The 19,322-nt window shown below is 45.9% G+C and overlaps 1 protein-coding gene across 1 annotated transcript in view; it reads left to right on the top strand.

Moving 5' to 3' along the window:
* Positions 1–1,562: 1,562 nt before the first annotated feature.
* Positions 1,563–19,322, top strand: part of LOC147115332 (regulator of G protein signaling 22-like) — a 260,516-nt gene continuing 242,756 nt past the window's right edge. The window contains exons 1-3 of the mRNA XM_085993996.1: positions 1,563–2,397; positions 3,861–3,889; positions 10,165–10,227. Coding sequence (XP_085850122.1) covers positions 2,358–2,397; positions 3,861–3,889; positions 10,165–10,227 — 132 coding nt within the window. The 5' untranslated portion in view covers positions 1,563–2,357. The remainder of the gene's footprint in view (positions 2,398–3,860; positions 3,890–10,164; positions 10,228–19,322) is intronic.

Genomic DNA, 19,322 nt, shown 5'->3' with positions numbered 1-19,322 from the left:
TCCCTTTTTTTTAGGTGCAGAAGGGAATTCAGCTTTAAGAGCTGAAGATTCCTATTCAGGAATTCTTTTTAATGTTCGTTTTTTTTTCAGAAGGCAGTTGAGCTGTAAGGGCTAAAAACTGCCTATTTTCACGCCATTTTTATCTTTTTCATTTCTGTAGGCATTGCCCCTTTAAGAGACCGACAATGCTTCCTGAAATGACAGTCTCGCTTTCAGAGGCTGTTCTAGCTGTAACGATGCTTGGGCCACGCTACATTGGGGCCTCCTTCCAGCACCAACGCCACCAGGACGGCGTTACACGGTGAGTTTAGCGCTGCGCTAATGTCCCCAGCACCAATTTTTCGGTCCTACCAGCGCCGCCATTTGGTGGCAGCCGTTAACACCCGGCCGCAGTGGCACCGGCAGCTTGTGTGGCGGTTGCAAATTTCCAGGCCAATGAATGAAATATATGGAATGGATTTACAGATAAGAGTGGAGGCAAAAAACATTTAAGGAACAATTGGATATGGCAATGGGGGAACTGTAAGGTTGTTCTGGATGGATAAATTAGGATGGTCTAACGGATTTGATTTGCCTTGCACCATCTCTTAATCGGCCGGATATTCCGATCCCTATGGGTGGGTACGCACTGTGTACCCACCCGTAGGGACATCGGAAATGCCGGTTTCAGGTGTGCCAAGCGCATGTGCTGGAAACCAGCATTTCCGATCTGTGAAGAAAGCTCTGGACAGATCCTCCGGCTGCCCTGGAGCAGGGCCTCTGCGGGCGGATAGTTCCACTTTTTGGAGACCCTCCGCCCGCAGAAAACACTTACAATTCTTGCGCCTGATAAAAGCAGTCAGGCCTGCTTTTACCAGGATAAGAGTTGAAAAAAAGTTTTAAAAAAAATTTCCACTGATTTTTTAAAAACTTTAAAAAAAGGCAAGTTTATTTTTAGCTCCGTAAAACACTAATTATTTTTTCAAAAATTTAAAGTTTTGTTTAAAATAGTTAACTTATTGTACTTTCAAGTCATTTTAAAAATGTGATTTTTAAAAAATATTTATTTGAAGTTTTACTATGTTTTGGGGCTGATCTCCATTCATATATTTGACAGGTCTTCCTGTCAAGTGTATGAAGGGAGATTCCCTTCTGTGATTGGCTCCCCATGGCGCACGTTGATCCCAGGGACGCTGCGAACTACCTGCGCCTCTGGGGATACGTGGGCCCTGCGCACCGGCAGTTTGGAGAGGCCCAGCACCGGAATTGTGCGCCTCCCGGGAGCCCTCAGGTAAGGGCGCAGATTTTTCCAGATCGCAGTCCTCAGCCCGCGGGAGGCCCGCGATCGGAATATCTGGGCCATCGTCTCTTAATCTCTCCTGCCTTCCATCCTTTTGTTCTTCCCTCCCCTCTTTCCCTGCCCCTACACTTGCTTAAAAACCTGTTCCATCTCCAGCTTTTTTCCAGTTCTGACGAAGGGTCATCGACCTGAAACGTTAACTCTGTTTCTCTCTTCACAGATGCTGCCTGACCTGCTGAGTATTTCCAGCATTTTCTCTTTTTTATTTCAGATTTCCAGCATCCGCAGTATTTTGCTTTTGTAACGGATTTGATTCACTGGAGAACCAAATGTCTACTTATGGTTACTTGTTGTTTAACCCCCCCCTCCCTCCGCTCTCTTTAAACCAAAACAGTGGAGCACCATCTGCGAGAGCTGGGTTGTGATGTGCTGCTTTGTGACGTCTGTCTGCTAACTGCTGCTTTCACTTGAGCTGCAAACAAATGAAATGCTGGGAACACTCAGGAGGTCAGGCAGCGTCTGTGGAGAGTGAGAGACAGACAGAGGTCACGATTCAGGTCGATGATCTTTCATCCGAACTGAGCGACAGTGGAGTGGGGTGACAATACTGATGACGGACGTCCCGAACACAGAATTCACTGGCATGTAGCAGAAATGTGTGGGGGTGGGGGTTTCTGAATCGTTTGCCCGACCCAAATATATCTTAAAAAGTAGTCAAGTAAGCCGAGAACTAGAGAAGTTTTGTATCTAAGCGAAAGGACATGGACTGCGGGCGTATTGTTTGTTCAATGCACCGTCTAAAGCTTCTGTCTGCACCTCCATAGCAACCTAGAACTGCAATCAACACGACACAAAGCAACTGTTTTTTAATTTCCACACCACTTGCTCAAGTTCTGTGCCGACCAATATCCCCCCCCCCCCCAAAAAAAAAACTGAAATCGTCGCTGTCTAACTCGGTATGGTCGGCTAGGAAATTCCCCCAGCCAGGGACACAAGGTCGCACGACTGCTGATTCCCATCTCTATCCACAAGGTTGTCTGCTGCCTGACTGACTGTGTTCTGAAAACAGACTTTGCCAATGGAGCCGGGAAACGAATCAGCTGAGAAATTAACCACTGGTATGTGAGCACAGATCCCTCTGTGGGCACATTGATTCATGGCAGTCACTTATTGACCGGATTTCTGAATACCGCGGTTTGCACAGCTGTCTATTTCATGTATGTTTCAATGTGAGCGGAAGAGTTTGACATACCGAATGCATGTCGAAGAAGAGAAGTTTATAGAACACATGCCTACTGCATTTGTAACTCAAACAGGAAAATGTGAAATATTATATTAATTGTCTTAGTTGGTGCGTCAAGTAAAATGTAGTCTTGTAGTATTTGAAGTGATCGGTGCGTGACGTGTCAAACTCGAGTGATAATTTGTAAGGGGAGGGCTACATCAATGATTTGGATGAGGGGACCAAATGTAATATATCCAAGTTTGCTGATGATACAAAGCTGGGTGGGAATGTAAGCTGTGAGGAGGATGCAAAGAGGCTTTAAGGGGATATAGACAGGCTAAGCGAGTGGGCAAGAATATGGCAAATGGAACATAATGTGGAGAAATGTGAAGTTATCCACTTTGGTAGGAAAAATAGAAAAGCAGAGTATTTTTTAAATGGAGAGAGATTGGGAAATGTTGGTGTTCAGAGGGACCTGGGTGTCATGTACACGAATCACTGAAAGTTAACATGCAGGTACAGCAAGCAATTAGGAAAGCAAATGGTATGTTGGCATTTATTACAAGAGGATTTGATTATAAGAGTAAAGACGTCTTACTGCAATTATATAGGGCCCTGGTGAGACCACACCTGGAGTATTGTGTACAGTTTTGGTCTCCTTACCTAAGGAAGGATATACTTGCCATAGAGGGAGTGCAACAAAGGTTCACCAGACTGGTTCCTGGGATGGGGGGATTGTCCTATGAGGACAGATTGAGTAGACTAGGCCTATATTCTCTAGAGTTTAGAAGAATGAGAGGTGATCTCATTGAAACATACAAAATTCTTACAAGGCTTGACAGGGTAGATGCAGGGAGGATGTTTCCCCTGGCTGGGGAGTCTAGAACCAGGGGTCACAGTCTCAGAATAAGGGGTCGGCCATTTAGGACTGAGATGAGGAGAAATTTCTTCACTCAGAGGGTGGTGAATCTTTGGAATTCTCAACCCCAGAGGGCTGTGGAGGCTCAGTCGTTGAGTATATTCAAGACAGAGATCGATAGATTTTTTAATATTAAGGGGATCAAAGGATATGGGGATAGTGCAGGAAAGTGGAGTTGAGGTAGAAGATCAGCCATGATCTTATTGAATGGTGGAGCAGGCTCGAAGGGCCAAATGGCCGACTCCTGCTCGTAATTCTTATGTTCTTAGGAATGTAACAATGATTTGATTTCTGAGTAAATGCATTTTAATAGGCATTGCCAATATTTGTTACTAACTTGTATTATCTGAAAATGTTTATATATGTAATTTAATTGATTAGAGGGGTGATGTGGACTGCATTATACACACCTTACCTTTGAATTCTATGTTTTCCAGAACCTCCTATTATAACAGCGAATGACTTTGTAAGTACATGCATTGAATGAGGGTGTAAGTACATGCATTGAATGAGGGTGTAAGTACATGCATTGAATGAGGCTGTAAGTACATGCATTGAATGAGGGTGCAAGTACCTGCATTCAATGAAGGTGAAAGTACATGCATTGAATGAGGGTGTAAGTATATGCATTGAATGAGGGTGTAAGTACATGCATTGAATGAAGGTGAAAGTACATGCATTGAATGAGGGTGTAAGTACATGCATTGAATGAGGGTGTAAGTACATGCATTGAATGAGGGTGTAAGTACATGCATTGAATGAAGGTGTAAGTACATGCATTGAATGAGGGTGCAAGTACATGCATTGAATGAGGGTGCAAGTACATTCATTGAATGAGGGTGTAAGTACATGCATTGAATGAGGGTGTAAGTACATGCATTGAATGAAGGTGTAAGTACATGCATTGAATGAGGGTGTAAGTACGTGCATTGAATGAAGGTGTAAGTACATGCATTGAATGAGGGTGTAAGTACATGCATTGAATGAGGGTGAAAGTACATGCATTGAATGAAGGTGTAAGTACATGCATTGAATGAGGGTGCAAGTGCATGCATTGAATGAAGGTGTAAGTACATGCATTGAATGAGGGTGTAAGTACATGCATTGAATGAGGGTGTAAGTACATGCATTGAATGAGGGTGAAAGTACATGCATTGAATGAAGGTGTAAGTACATGCATTGAATGAGGGTGTAAATAGATGCATTGAACGAGGGTGTAAGTACATGCATTGAATGAGGGTGAAAGTACATGCATTGAATGAGGGTGTAAATACATCCATTGAATGAGGGTGCAAGTACCTGCATTGAATGAGGGTGCAAGTACCTGCATTGAATGAGGGTGTAAGTACATGCATTGAATGAGGGTGAAAGTACATGCATTGAATGAGGGTGAAAGTACATGCATTGAATGAGGGTGTAAGTACATCCATTGAATGAGGGTGCAAGTACCTGCATTGAATGAGGGTGTAAGTACATGCATTGAATGAGGGTGTAAGTACATGGATTGAGTGAGGGTGCAAGAACATGCATTGAATGAGGGTGTAAGTACATGCATTGAGTGAGGGTGTAAGTACATGCATTGAGTGAGGGTGTAAGTACATGCATTGAGTGAGGGTGTAAGTACATGCATTGAGTGAGGGTGTAAGTACATGCATTGAGTGAGGGTGTAAGTACATGTATTGAGTGAGGATGCAAGTACATGCATTGAGTGAGGGTGTAAGTACATGCATTGAGTGAGGATGCAAGTACATGCATTGAGTGAGGGTGTAAGTACATGCATTGAGTGAGGGTGTAAGTACATGCATTGAGTGAGGGTGTAAGTACATGCATTGAGTGAGGGTGAAAGTACATGTATTGAGTGAGGGTGTAAGTACATGCATTGAATGAGGGTGCATGTATTGAGTGAGGGTGCCAGTACATGCATTGAGTGAGGGTCCAAGTACATGCATTGAGTGAGCATGCAAATACATGCATTGAGTGAGGGTACATGTATTGAGTGAGGGTGCCAGTACATGCATTGAGTGAGGGTGCAAGTACATGCATTGAGTGAGGGTACATATATTAAGTGAGGGTGCAAATACATGCATTGAGTGAGTGTACATGTATTGAGTGAGGGTATAAGTACATGTATTGAGTGAGGGTATAAGTACATGTATTGAGTGAGGGTGTAAGTACATGTATTGAGTGAGGGTGCCAGTACATGCATTGAGTGAGGGTGCAAGTACATGCATTGAATGAGGGCGAGAACACAGCGACAATTGAGGGCGCTGAAGACATGACGGTTAATAAATTGAATTCTTTGATGAATTAATGGAGAGGGTTGACGAGGGTTGTGCGTTGATGTTGTGTATATGGACTTTCAAAAGGCGTTCACTAAAGTACTACATAATAGACTTGTTAGCAATATTGAAGCCAATGGGATTAAAGGAGCAGTGGCAGTGTGGATACAAAATTAGCTAAGAGACAGAAATCAGACTGTAGTGGTGAACAGTTGTTTTTCAGACTGGAGGGAAATATACAGTGGTGTCCTTAGGGATTGGTATTGCAATATATCTTTTTGATATATATATTATTGACCTGACTTGGATATACAGGGCATCATTTCAAAGTTTGCAGATGACAAGGAACTTGGAAATATAGTAAATAGCAAGGAGGGTAGTAACGGACTTCAGGAGGACATAGAGAGACTGGTAAAATGGGCCGACACATGGCAGATGAAATTTAACGCAGGGAAGTGTGTGAAGTGATGCATTTGGCAGGAAGAATGAGGAGGGGCAATATAAACGAAATGGTACAATTTTAAAGGGGGTGCAGAAACAGAGAGCCTCACTACAGCCCTGGTCCAAACATGGACAAAAGAGCTGAATTCTAGACACGAGGTGAGAGTGACTGCCCTTGACATCAAGGCAGCATTAAGGAGCCTTAGTAAAATTGAAGTCAATGGGAATCAGGGGGAAAACTTTCCATTAGCTGTGGACATATCTAGCACAAAGGAAGATGGTAGTGGTTGTTGGAGGCCAATCATCTCAGCCCCAGGACATCGCTGCAGGAGTTCCTCAGGGCAGTATCTTAGGCCCAACCATCCTCAGCTGCTTCATCAATGACCATCCCTCCATCATGTCAGAAGTGGGGATGTTCGTTGATACTTGCATAGTGTTCAGTTCCATTCACAACTCCTCAGATAATGAAGCAGTCCGTGTCTGCTTGCAGCAAGATCTGGACAACATTCAGGCTTGGGCTGATAAGTGGCAAGTAACTTTCACACCGCACAAGTGACAGGTAATGACCATCTCCAACAAGCGAGAGTCTAACCACCTCCCCTTGACATTCAACAGGATTACCATCGCTGAATCCCTCACCATTAATATCCCAGGGGTCACCATTGACCAGAAACTGAACTGGATCAGCCACATAAATACTGTGGCTACAAGAGCAGGTCAGAGGCTGGGTATTCTGTGGCAAGTGACTCACTTCCTGACTCCACAAAGCATTTCTACCATTTACAAGGCACAAGTCAGGGGTGTCATGGAATACTCTCCACTTGCCTGGATGAGTGCAGCTCCAACAACACTCAAGAAACTTGACACCATTCAGGATAAAGCAGCCCGCTTGATTGGCACCCCATTCACCACCTTAAACATTCACTCCCTCCACCACCGGCGCACTGTGGCTGCAGTGTGTACCATCTACAAGATGCACTGCAGCAACTCACCAAGGCTTCTTCGACAGCACCTCCCAAACCCGCGACCTCTACCACCTAGAAGGACAAGGGCAGCAGGTGCATGGGAACACCACCACCTCCAAGTTCCCCTCCAAGTCACACACCATCCTGATTTGGAAATATATCGCCGTTCCTTCATCGTCGCTGGGTCAAATCCTGGAACTCCCTCCCTAACAGCACTGTGGGAGCACCTTCACCACACGGACTGCAGTGGTTCAAGAAGGCGGCTCACCACCACCTTCTCAAGGGCAATTAGGGATGGGCAATAAATGCTGGCCTTGCCAGCGACGCCCACATCCCATGAATGAATAAAAAAAAGTTTATTATTTTAACTTCTATATTATATTTACAATTATTATTTATTTTATCATTTACTTTGCATTATTTCTTTTTTATTATTTAAAAACAAATTTTACCCATTTTTACGTGCCTCAAACATTCTGCTATCCATTCTATAATTGGGTCTCACATAAATAAAGTTTCGCCCTTGATCAGCTGAAAACCAGTTCCAACGACCAGTTTCCAGCCAATTAAGATACTGACCAGGACAAAAAACTGAAGTGCCTAGAACCACAAATGTACAATAAGAGAATTCACCAATTGCCCAGGGAGTGGGCATTCTGACACGAATGACCCAAGTGTCAAAAACCATAAGTAGAAAGATTATTAGTAAAGAGACAAATCAAGGTTATGCAATGTAGTGCTAACCTATATAATTGTGGGGAAATTCTTGCAAGCAGAATGAGCAACACAACCTTCTGTTCCTGGAGTAGATTTTCATCTTCATTACCTGGTTGGCAATCAGGTAGGACGGACTGCAATCAATGGCATGAAAATCAGGCAGGTTCTGTAAAGGACGGTGATCTGCCCTGCCAGACGACTGACTTAGCAGTGAAGACAAAACTACCCCAAGTTGTTATGATTTGTAATGCGTCGCCTGAAAGGGTGTTGGAAACGCATTCAATAATAACTTTCAGAAGGAAATTGGACAGGCACTTGAAAAGGGCTATTCACAATATATATTAATGATCTAGACAAGGGAACTAGATGTAATATCTCCAAGTTTGCAGACGACACAAAGCTGGGTGGGCGTGTGTGCTGTGAGGAGGATGCCGAGAAACTCCAGTATGATTTGGACAGGTTGGGTGGTTGGGCAGATGCATGGCAGATGCTGTATAATGTGGATAAATGCGAGGTTATCCACTTTGGTGGCAAAAACAGGAAGGCAGATTATTATCTGAACGGCAATAGATTGGGAGATGGGGAAGTGCATTGAGACCTGGGTGTCCTTGTGCACCAGTCGCTGAAGGTAAGCATGCAGGTGCAGCAGGCGGTTAAGAAGGCAAATGGTATGTTGGCCTTCGTAGCGAGAGGGTTCGAGTACAGGAACAAAGATGTGTTGCTGCAGTTGTACAGGGCCTTGGTGAGACCACACCCTTGAGTATTGTGTGCAGTATTGGTCACCTTATCTGAGGAAGGATGTTCTTGCCATGGAGGGAGTGCAGCGAAGATTCACCAGACTGATACCTGGGATGACATATGAGGAGAGATTGGGTCGATTGGGCTTATACTCGCTAGAGTTTAGAAGAATGCGAGGGGATCTCATTGAAACTTATAAAATTCTAACAGGACTAGAAAGACTAGATGCAGGAAGGATGTTCCCGATGGTGGGGGAGTCCAGAACCAGGGGTCACAGTCTAAGGATAAGGGGTAGGCCATTTAGGACAGAGATGAGGAGGAATTTCTTCACCCAGAGAGTGGTGAACCTGTGGAATTCTCTACCACAGAAGGCAGTTGAGGCCAATTCATTAAATATATTCAAGAAGGAGTTACTGTAGATATATTTGTTAAGGCTAAAGGGATCAAGGGATATGGGGAGAAAGCAGGGACAGGGTATTGAGTTTGAATGATCAGCTATGATCTCATTGAATGGCGGAGCAGGCTCGAGGGGCCGAATGGCCTACTCCTGCTCCTATCTTCTATGTTTCTATGAAGCATTTGCAGGGCGATGGGGAAAGTGCAGGGATGAGGGACTAATCGGATAGTTCCTTCAAACAGTCGGCACAGGCATGATGGGCGGAATGGCTTCCTTCTGTGTTGTTTCATTCATTAAGTCTGCAGAAGATATTTTATTGTCAATAAAAGGTTACCAGTGGGAACGGTAGCATAGTGGTAATGTCACTGGGCTAGTAATCCTGAGGCATGGACTAATAATCCAGAGATATGAGTTCAAATCCCACCACTGGGGAATTTAAATTCAATTAATTAAACAAATGTGGAATTAAAAAGCTAGCATCAGTAATGGTAACCATGAAACTATCGGATTGTCTGAAACTATTGGATTGTCGTAAAAACCCATCTGGTTCACTAATGTCCTTTAGTGGAAAGAAATCTACTGTCCTTACCTGGTCTGGCCTATATGTGACTCCAGACCCACAGCAATGTGGTTGACTCTTAATAGCCCTGTGAATGGCTGAGAAGGGCAATAAATGCTGGCCAGCGACGCCCACATTCCATGAATGAATAAAAAAAATATCTAAAGTTTAATTTGAATGTCGCCTTGATTTTTATGGATGGAAACTCCTTTTTCTGCTGCCGGTGAAATGTGCAGTCTTAACTTAGACCAACACTGATTAGCAATGTAATTGCCACACTGATGCATCAGAGGGCGTTCTTCTGAGGTTAGGGTGAACTGCTAACCGCTGGGGTAGAGAAAGCTTGACTCTACATTTAACACATGTTATATCGAAGGGTGCTTGATACTGCTGCTGGATTCAAAAAGTGGGAAGCAGTTTAATTTCCCAGCACTCGACGTGCACAAAAATTAACTCCCTCTATCACTTTTTAAAATAAGCATTTAGGTCTTTCATGGAAAACCATTCTTTTTTAAATGGAGAAACCTGGGTGAAAAATCATGGCCCATAGTGCAGGACATTGCTACGGTTGAAAAGAGTAGGAGAGATATAAAGTGAATCACACACATGCTTTCTTTAACTAATTCTAATTTTTGCCACTTCAAGGAAGACTACTTGATAACAGATGATCTACTGGTGGATTATTTCAATATATTTCTCAGTCTACTGGTAAGTGGTTCCTTGACAAAATAGTCTGTAATTTGTGCTGATTGCCATAGATATGGTACACTTTAGAAGGATTCCTTTGCTCCAGTTAAGAAGGCTACATAAGCAGATCAACCCCCTTTGAATATGTTGTAGTTACAGATTGTGGTTTTCTGGATCTTATAACGTATGTCTTGCAATAACCTGTGTCGTTTTTGCAGGTTTGCTGCAGATTTTACAAAATGATACTTTTTATGCAGAATCTTTGGCTATATTTACACTTCAAGTTTATAATGTAGTCATTTTCACTTCCTACTGTAGCTTAAATTTGCAGTGCGAGTCCACAGTCAGGGCAGGGCTCAACCTGAACAAAGTGCAATAGGAATCCCCTGGAGGGGTAGTTTCATGCAGCTTTGGTTTGACACTACACAGAGTGTATATCCAGTGCAGTATCAAACCTAGGCCTAGAAATTCAGTGGGCGGCGCCACCCGTTAGCGCCCAAAGAGGGCACTTAGTGGGTTTTACGCCACTGGCCATGCCTCCCGCTAAATTTAGCGGGGCGCTAATGGCGGCGCTAGCCATTAGCGCTGCGCCGCCACCGATGACGTCATAGGTGTGCGCAGCGCCCCACTACCGCCCCGATCGCCAAATTTGGTAGCACCCCCTGCTTTAACGCTGGTCGCAATTTGCGACCGATTCAGGGGGGGCCTACCTGCGGCGGTAGAGGCGCTGAGGTGCGGGGCGGTCATTTTTTTTGCTGGCCGCCTGCCAGCACCTCTTCGCGCCGCCGTCCCCGGCCTCCTGAGCGCCCCCCCCCCCCCCCGGTGTTGTGCCGGCTGTGTCCCAAGAGCCCGGCACTTCTCGGTGCCGGGCTCTTTTACCGGCACTCGCGATCGCCGATCGCGTTGCAGCAGGCCCCTCCCCTTTAAGAAGGGGAGGAAGGCCTGCAGTACCGCAACGCGCCATGCCGCAGTTGCAGCACCCCAAGAGGGATGCGGGGCGCCTCGAGTAGCGCCGCGCTTCTGTTTGGGGCGCTGAAACTGAATTTCCGGAGGGCGGTCGCGACTCCTTCCGGGCGGTACTTCTGGCGCCCTGGCGAGCCAGTGAATTTCTAGGCCCTAGTTTGCAAACATAGAGAGCAGAGATTCTCCGCTACCCGCTCCATAAACATTTAGGCCACAATTGTACGAATCACGGCAGGTCCGGGGCGGGCGACGTTGGAGGTGGGTCCCAACCCTGCTGCTGGCTCCATCCCACTCTGTAGAATGAATTTCCCCTGATTGGGCTTGTTAAGCCCGCCCAGCACGTTTCCCGGCCAATTAGAGGAAGCGGGTCTGGTGATGTCATTTTATGATGCTTCATCAGCTGGTTTCCTTAAAGGGACCATGGCCAACTTTATTTTGACTTTTGTGCTGTCAGTGTTCTACAGTACAGAGGTGCTGCAAACACTGACAAGCACTGTACAGAGGTGCACGGCCGCACCCAGGCTCTCCCATAAGTCACAGCCCACAAAAAGGTCCTCTTCCCTTCCCGTGGGCGGAAGAAACCTCACTAGGAGATCATACAGCCTGGTTGCACATTGCAGAGGAGGGCACAAGCAGGGATGTCATCAGGAGGACCTGGGTGCAGTGCCACAAATGTTTCAATGATCTCAGCAGATCACGAAACGTTGGTACAAAGCCACACTCAACCTCATCCTCCTGTGCCTCTCATCACATCCCCATCACTCTGCCTTCCCTACCCTACTCCTGCACATCTTTACTCACACCAACTTACCTTGCACCTCCACTTATCCTTCTCTATCTACATTATCACATCCGCATCTCCCTAACCACCCCTCACACTCACCCTCATCCTAGTGCAATCATACCAACTAACAACACACAAGGGTAGGCACTTGGGTGTTTTATGCAATGTTCATGTAAAATTTCTGTTAATGAGATGTCAAACATTAAAATCTTTATTTTCAACACTTTGCGTTCTTTGACAGATTTGTATGCACCTTTGGAAGTGGCTTAATGAGTTACAGTGAATGGTGAGACATAACTGTAACCCCCCCCCCCCCCGCAATGGTGATGAGTGTGAAAGGAATGGCTTAGGCATTGTAGGGATGCTTTATGGTATTGGTGTGGGGTGGTGCTAACCTGGCGCATCATGTGGCAGCCAGGGTGTACACCGTCAAGTGAAGTAAATCTGGCCATGGTGAGGCCATCCCTGGCCTCCCGGGCAGCAATGTGGTCGGGTGCTGATGCCCTGTGTCTTGTGTAGCATCAGTTGATTGCGGAGAAGGTTGGTAGTGTTGTTGGTGCTGCTGGTGTGGCTGGTGATGCTGGTGTTGGGGCTGATCGTGGTGGGATTCTGACGACCAAGGTGAGAAAGTTTCAAGGCACCCATGCTGATGGAATAGATGAAGTAGAGATGACAGAAGCGATCTGTCAATGGTGGGAGAGGTAATGAAGTCAGACTGCATGGAGACTTGTGTAAAGACTTGCAGCATCCTGAATCTGTAATGGAAATGCAGTTTAGAGAAGCTCGTAGTTAAGGGAACATATCTCAGTCAGCTGGGAGCTTTGACTTGACATTTGAAGCTGTCAACTCATCAGCTGATTCAATGGCCACTGACCTCCCACCTCAGCTTCACAGATGAAGTTTAGGCACATCGGGAAACCGGTGGGCGACCTGTCCAATCCAAAAAACTGGGAAAAAACCATTGATAAGTGGCTATAAACAAGCCACTAATGATTTTAATTGCCTCCCCCGCCGCTGCATATTGGGTCTGCTCAGTGCTGACAGACCCGACATTTGGTAAAGGCACGTGGCGGCGGGTTCATGGCGGGGTCCCGACCCACTAGGGGAAAAAAACACTTTCCCACCTGACCCACCACTGATTGTGCCCGCTGAACCCCCGCAAAATCCAGCCCTTAAAGTTCTAACTTTTGGAAGATGTATTTAGTTGTGCACAGAGCTCTCTCCTAAACAGGATGTTCAACTTTCCAGTTGACAGAAGCCACACGATATAAATAGGGGTTCTGCTTAGGGACATGGCAACAGGGCACTTAGAAAATCATAATATGATTAGGCAGAGTCAACATGGATTTATGAAAGGGAAATCTTGTTTGACAAATCTCTTTTCTTTAGAGTTTTTTGAGGTTGCAACTGGCAGGGCAGATAAGGGGGAAACAGTAGATTTTTAAAATTATTATTCAAACATGGAATGTGGGCGTCGTTGTCTAAGCAGCCAATCACAATGCAGAATTCTCAGACAGGGAGCCAGGAAGTGAATTATAGAATCATAGAATGGTTACAACACAGAAGGAGGCCATTTGGCCCGTCGAGCCTGTGCCAGCTCTCTGCGAGAGCACTTCAGCTAGTCCCACTCCCCCGCCCTTTCCCCGCAGCCCTGCAAATTTTCTTTCTTCAGATACTTATCTAATGCCGTTTTGAAAGCCACGATTGAATCTGCCTCCAGCACCCTCTCAGACATTCCAGACCCTAACCACTCGTTGCATAAAAAAGTTTTTCCTCATGTCGCCTTTGGTTCTTTTGCCAATCACCTTAGATCTGTGTCCTCTGGTTCTCGACCCCTTCGCCAATGGGAACAGTTTCCCTCTATCTACTCTGTCTAGACCCCCTCATGATTTTGAACACCTCTATCAAATCTCCTCTCAATGTTCTCTGCTCTAAGGAGAACAATCCCAGCTTCTCCAGTCTATCCATGTAACTGAAGTCCCTGATCCCTGGAACCATTCCAGTAAATCTTTTCTGCACCCTCTCAGGCCTTCACATTCTTCCTAAAGTGCAATGCCCAGAATTGGACACAATACTCCAGTTGGGGCCGGACTAGTGTTTTATAAAGGTTTATCGTAACTTCCTTGCTTTTGTACTCTATGCCTCTATTTATGAAGCCCAGGATCCCGTATGCTTTTTTAACTGCTTTCTCAACCTGCCCTGCCACCTTCAATGATTTGTGCACATATACCCCCCAGGTCTCTCTCTTCATGCACCCCCTTTAGAATTGTACCATTTAGTTTATATTGCCTTTCCTCGTTCTTCCTACCAAAATGTTTCACTTCGCACTTTTCTGCGTTAAATTTCATCTGCCACCTGTCCGCCCATTTCACCAGCCTGTCTATGTCTTCCTGAAGTCTATCACTCTCCTCCTCACTGTTCACTATACAGTACTACCAAGTTTTGTGTCATCTGCAGATTTTGAAATTGTGCCCTGTACACCCAAGTCCAAGTCATGAATATATATCAAGAAAAGCAGTGGTCCTTGTACCGACCCCTGGGGAACACCACTGTACGTATACCTTCCTCCAGTCTGAAAAACGATAAAACCTCCTTTTATTCGAACATTTTAAAAATGTTATAGAGAGCAAAACAAAGATTAGGGCTCCCTCACGTGGGGAGAAGGTAAACTTGAAATAAATATGAACAAACTTTTGAAAATTGTGATTGTTATTGTAATGGAGAAATTTGACACTCCACAAAATTAAAATTAATTTTTCAGGGCCATAACATTTGAGTAGCAGTCAATACGCTGTTAAAACCCCAGTTACACCTATTTTAACAAGGTCTACCTTTTAATGGGGTATTTAACAGCGATATTACCGCGGGAAAAGCCAAAGTTTTCGTCAGTTTTACTGATTTCCCAGAATACACTGATTGCCGGCTATTGCGGAGGGGGGAATGGGGGCACAGCGCAGCCAGTGTCAGAGCAGCGAATGACAGACCGCAACTTTAGGATTGCCGCGTTAGGCTGCGCATGCACTAAATCCCAGAGTTGCGGTCAGTTTCAAAGGGGTGATAACAGCGAAGGAAGGAACGAACGCCACAAATTCCAGGCCAATCAGAGAGAGGTGTGCATTTCATTCAGTCAACAGGCTTTAAAGCTAAGACAAAAAGACATCTTAATGAACACAACAATCACAGGCCCTTTTTCCAGCATTCACAGAAATCACAGAAACCTCACAGTGCAGATAGAGGCCATTTTGGCCCATCGAGCCTGCACCGACACATATCCCACCCTATCCCTGTAACCCCACGTATTTAATCCCCCTAACACTAAGGGTCAATTTATCATAGCCAATCAACCTAACCCACACATCTTTGGACTGTGGGAGGAAACCGGAGCACCCGGAGAAAACCCACGCAAACACGGGGAGAATGTGCAAACTCCACACAGACAGTCGCCCGAGGCCGGATTCGAACCCGGGTCTCTGGCGCTGTGAGGCAACAGTGCTAACCACTATGCCACTGTGCTGCCCTGTGCTTAGGCTAAGCCACAGATTCATATAAAAAGATAACGTGTAGAATTTCTTATGAAATATCACTGGCCTAGTAATCCAGAGGCCTGGGCTAATGATCCGGAGGTAAGAGTTCAAATCCCACCACGGCAGCTGGGGAATTTAAATTCAGTTAATTAATTAATTCTGGAATTAAAAAAAGCTAGTATCAGTAATGGTAACCATGAAACTACCGGATTGTCGTAAAAACCCATCTGGTTCACTAATGTCCTTTAGGGAAGGAAATCTGCTGTCCTTTCCCGGTCTGGCCTACTTGTGACTCCAGACCCACCGCACTATGGTTGACTCTTAAGTGCCCTCTGAAATGGCGGCTCACCACCACCTTCTCGAGGGCAATTAGGGATGGGCAATAAATGCTGGCCTTGCCGGCGACGCCCACCTCCCAGGAACGAATAATTTTTTTTTAAACGTTGACCTTCATAGATCTTGCTGAGTCATTATAGTATAGATTTTTACATACATTATTTATTATGTAAATATAACACTTGATCCTTAGTTCAAATGCCAATCCACCAATCAGTATTCAGAAGATTTTGCTGTGAAAATAATGATGAGGCTAACAGCTATTTATGCGCAAATCGGACAGCAACTTCCAACAAGCGCTCGTTCCCAGTTAAATGCGAAAGTCCGAAGGTTGCTGTCCGAGCTGCAGCGCTCCTCTGCAAGCTGTGTGAAAGCGTCATCTCACCGTCTGACTCCCCATTCAAATGGCATGAAGTTCCTGTACTTGTGTCGTTGATGCGGACTAAACTCGCCACAAAAAGTTAAGTCGAGTCATTCCAGTCTAAGCACCCCTTTAACGGCGTGGTAAGTCTTTTACTGTCAAAGAACCACTCTGGCACCAAAAATTAAATTTAACAAGTGTGGAGTCTTATTTCTTCCAATGTTAATTATTGGTGGAGATTTACAAATCAAAAAGAATTGAAATAACTTCTTTTACTTTCCCATTCTCTTTTATCACTCTCTTTTCTGTAACCTTTCTTGGTTTGGAGGCGGGTCAGGAGTTAAATCCAAAATGATTGACAGCGGGTTGCAAACCTGCCGCGAACCCACCTCCACGCCTTGGTGAGACCACATCTTGAGTATTGTGTGCAGTTTTGGTTTCCTTATCTGAGGAAGGATGTTCTTGCCATGGAGGAAGTGCAGCGAAGATTCACCAGACTGATTCCTGGGATGGCAGGAATGACGTATGAAGAGAGATTGGATCGATTAGGCTTATATTCGCTAGAGTTTAGAAGAATGAGAGGGGATCTCATTGAAACTTATAAAATTCTAACAGGACTAGATACAGGAAGGATGTTCCCGATGGCGGGGAGTCCAGAACCAGGGGACACAGTCTAAGGATAAAGGGTAGGCCATTTACGACAGAAATGAGGAGGAATTTCTTCACCCAGAGAGTGGTGAACCTGTGGAATTCTCTACCACAGAAGGCAGTTGAGGCCAACTTATTAAATATATTCAAGAATGAGTTAGATATATTTCTTAAGGCTAAAGGAATCAAGGGATATGGGGAGAAAGCAGGGACAGAGTACTGAATTTGGATGATCAGCCATGATTTCATTAAATGGCGGAGCAGGCTCGAGGGGCCGAATGGCCTACTCCTGCTCCTATCTTCTATGTTTCTATGTTACGCGACTTTCCAAGTGTCGTGTCTGCGACTCCTGACCAGACTCGACACCAAGTGGTAGGAGAGGCAGTTAAGCTTGTTAACTACTTGTTTAATGCTATTTTGAGAGGGGTTTTCAATTTTGACAAATTTTCACCGTGTTCCACGGGCGTTCGACAAACACGCCAGCTGATTGTGTCAGGTGTTCCAACAAGCTGAATAGTTCACAGCTGCAACTGATGCATTAAAGCTAACCTGCCACATCAGTTCAATTTCAAAAGCCAAAACTTTCTGATTTCAGGATTTGGAACATATATTTCAGGTGTATTGAGGTTGTAAGTGTGTGTTGTTAGATCTATATGCACTGTGACCTCCTTGGAATAACCTCTCTCCACATTGACTGAGCGCTTATAACATCTCATCCGCAACTGACATATATACCAGCAGAATGGGAACCATTTATACTCCCTCATCCCGGTCCTCAGATCCGGAGGACAAGCAGCCGCGGCAGCAGCAGAACCAGGCACACCAGCAGCACCGATAACAAGAGTGCCAACCTTCTCCTCAACCACCTGATGCTGCACAGGTCAGAGGGCGTCAGCGCAGGGCTGCACTGCGCTGCAGGAGATACCCCCAACACAGGGTTTACAGGCCGAGGATGAGCTTCCTCAACATGGCTGAGCAGCAGTGCCAAAGCAGGTTGAGACTTTCGCGAGAGGTAGTCGCAGACATCTATACAATGCTGCACCAAGACCTGCAGCCCAGAGGAGTGGGTGGACACTCCTTACTAGTGGCTGTCAAAGTCACCACCGCCCTTAACTTCTTTGCGTCAGTGTCCTTCCAGGGATCAGCAGCAGACATCAGTGGCATCTCCCAGTAGGACGCACACAGATGCACAACGCAGGTTACCGATGCCCTGTTTGGCAAGTCGGCCAATTACATCCACTTCTCAACGGATGAAGCAAGTGTTACCGCACGGACGGTTGGGTTTGCCAATACGGCAGGCTTCCCAAGGGTGCAAGGTGTCGTCGACTGCACACGTGGCCATCAGGGCACCCCATCACAACCCAGCTGTATTTGTGAACCGCAAAGGCTTCTATTCCCTTAACGTGCAGCTAGTGTGTAACCACAGGAAGAACATTATGCATGTGTGCGCAAAGTTCCCTGGCAGCTGCCATGACTCGTACATCCTGCGGCAGTCCACTGTGCCTCAGCTCTTCAATCTGCCAACCCAACTTTCCGGATGGCTACTTGAAGACAAGGGCTATCATCTGAAGATGTGGATAATGACACCGATGAGGAGGCCATCAAACGAAGCCGAGGAGCATTACAATGAGAGCCACATTTCCACCAGAAGCATCATAGAGCAAACCATCGGCTTGCTCAAAATGCACTTCAGATGCCTGGACAGATGTGGTGGAGCCCTGCAGTATGCACCAGACAGGGTGTCCAAAATCATCGTGGTCTGCTGTGCCCTGCACAACATCGCGACTTACCGCTGCCTGAGGAACAAGTGACACAGCGCACAGCCTCCTCAGAGGAGGAGGAGGAGGAAGAGCCGAATGAGGCTGCAGATGAGGAACACCTGGCGGAGGCGGCTGTCCAATTGCTACCAGCACGCTAGCTCATTTATGGCCGTCAGGCAAGGGATGGACTAATCTATGCCAGATTCGCGTAACTTGCAAATGAGGGTTGGCAGGACCTCCATTCCACACAATACAGCATCTGAACAATGACCTGTGCATTCCTATCACTCCCCCCAACCATCACTGCAGATGAAAGGCGCCCTCACCCCTCACTGTGCTACTTCCAATTCTGAGCACACATAGGGCAACGCATTGAATCATTGACATCACATTACTTTCATACACTAGAAATAAAGATCACAAACGTAAATTGGTATAATATGAAATCACCCAATTGACTACCCTAGTGACTATTTGTGTTTTAGCTTTCCCTTACGTGTGCTTCTACGTGGTGCTGCCCCTGTGGCTTCAGATCTAGAGGCAGCGTCCTCACTTCCCTGCTGCACCTGCTTAGATGCCTTTGGCGGCTGTCCTCTGGGTTTGGATGCCTTGGAGAGCTCCGCAAAAGTCTGCTCCTCCTGCGGCTGTGCAGGGGCTGAGACGGCCATCTCAGTTGGGTGAGGCATCTGGGGCTCTGACCGAGGGCTCCGCAGTGACATAGGAGTGTGAGCACTTGGAGA

Source organism: Somniosus microcephalus, chromosome 7, assembly GCF_052327205.1.
Source record: "Somniosus microcephalus isolate GS21.2 chromosome 7, FLI_Smic_1.0, whole genome shotgun sequence".
In the NCBI taxonomy this organism is placed as follows: domain Eukaryota; kingdom Metazoa; phylum Chordata; class Chondrichthyes; order Squaliformes; family Somniosidae; genus Somniosus; species Somniosus microcephalus.
This window is presented reverse-complemented; position numbering and strand designations above follow the sequence as displayed.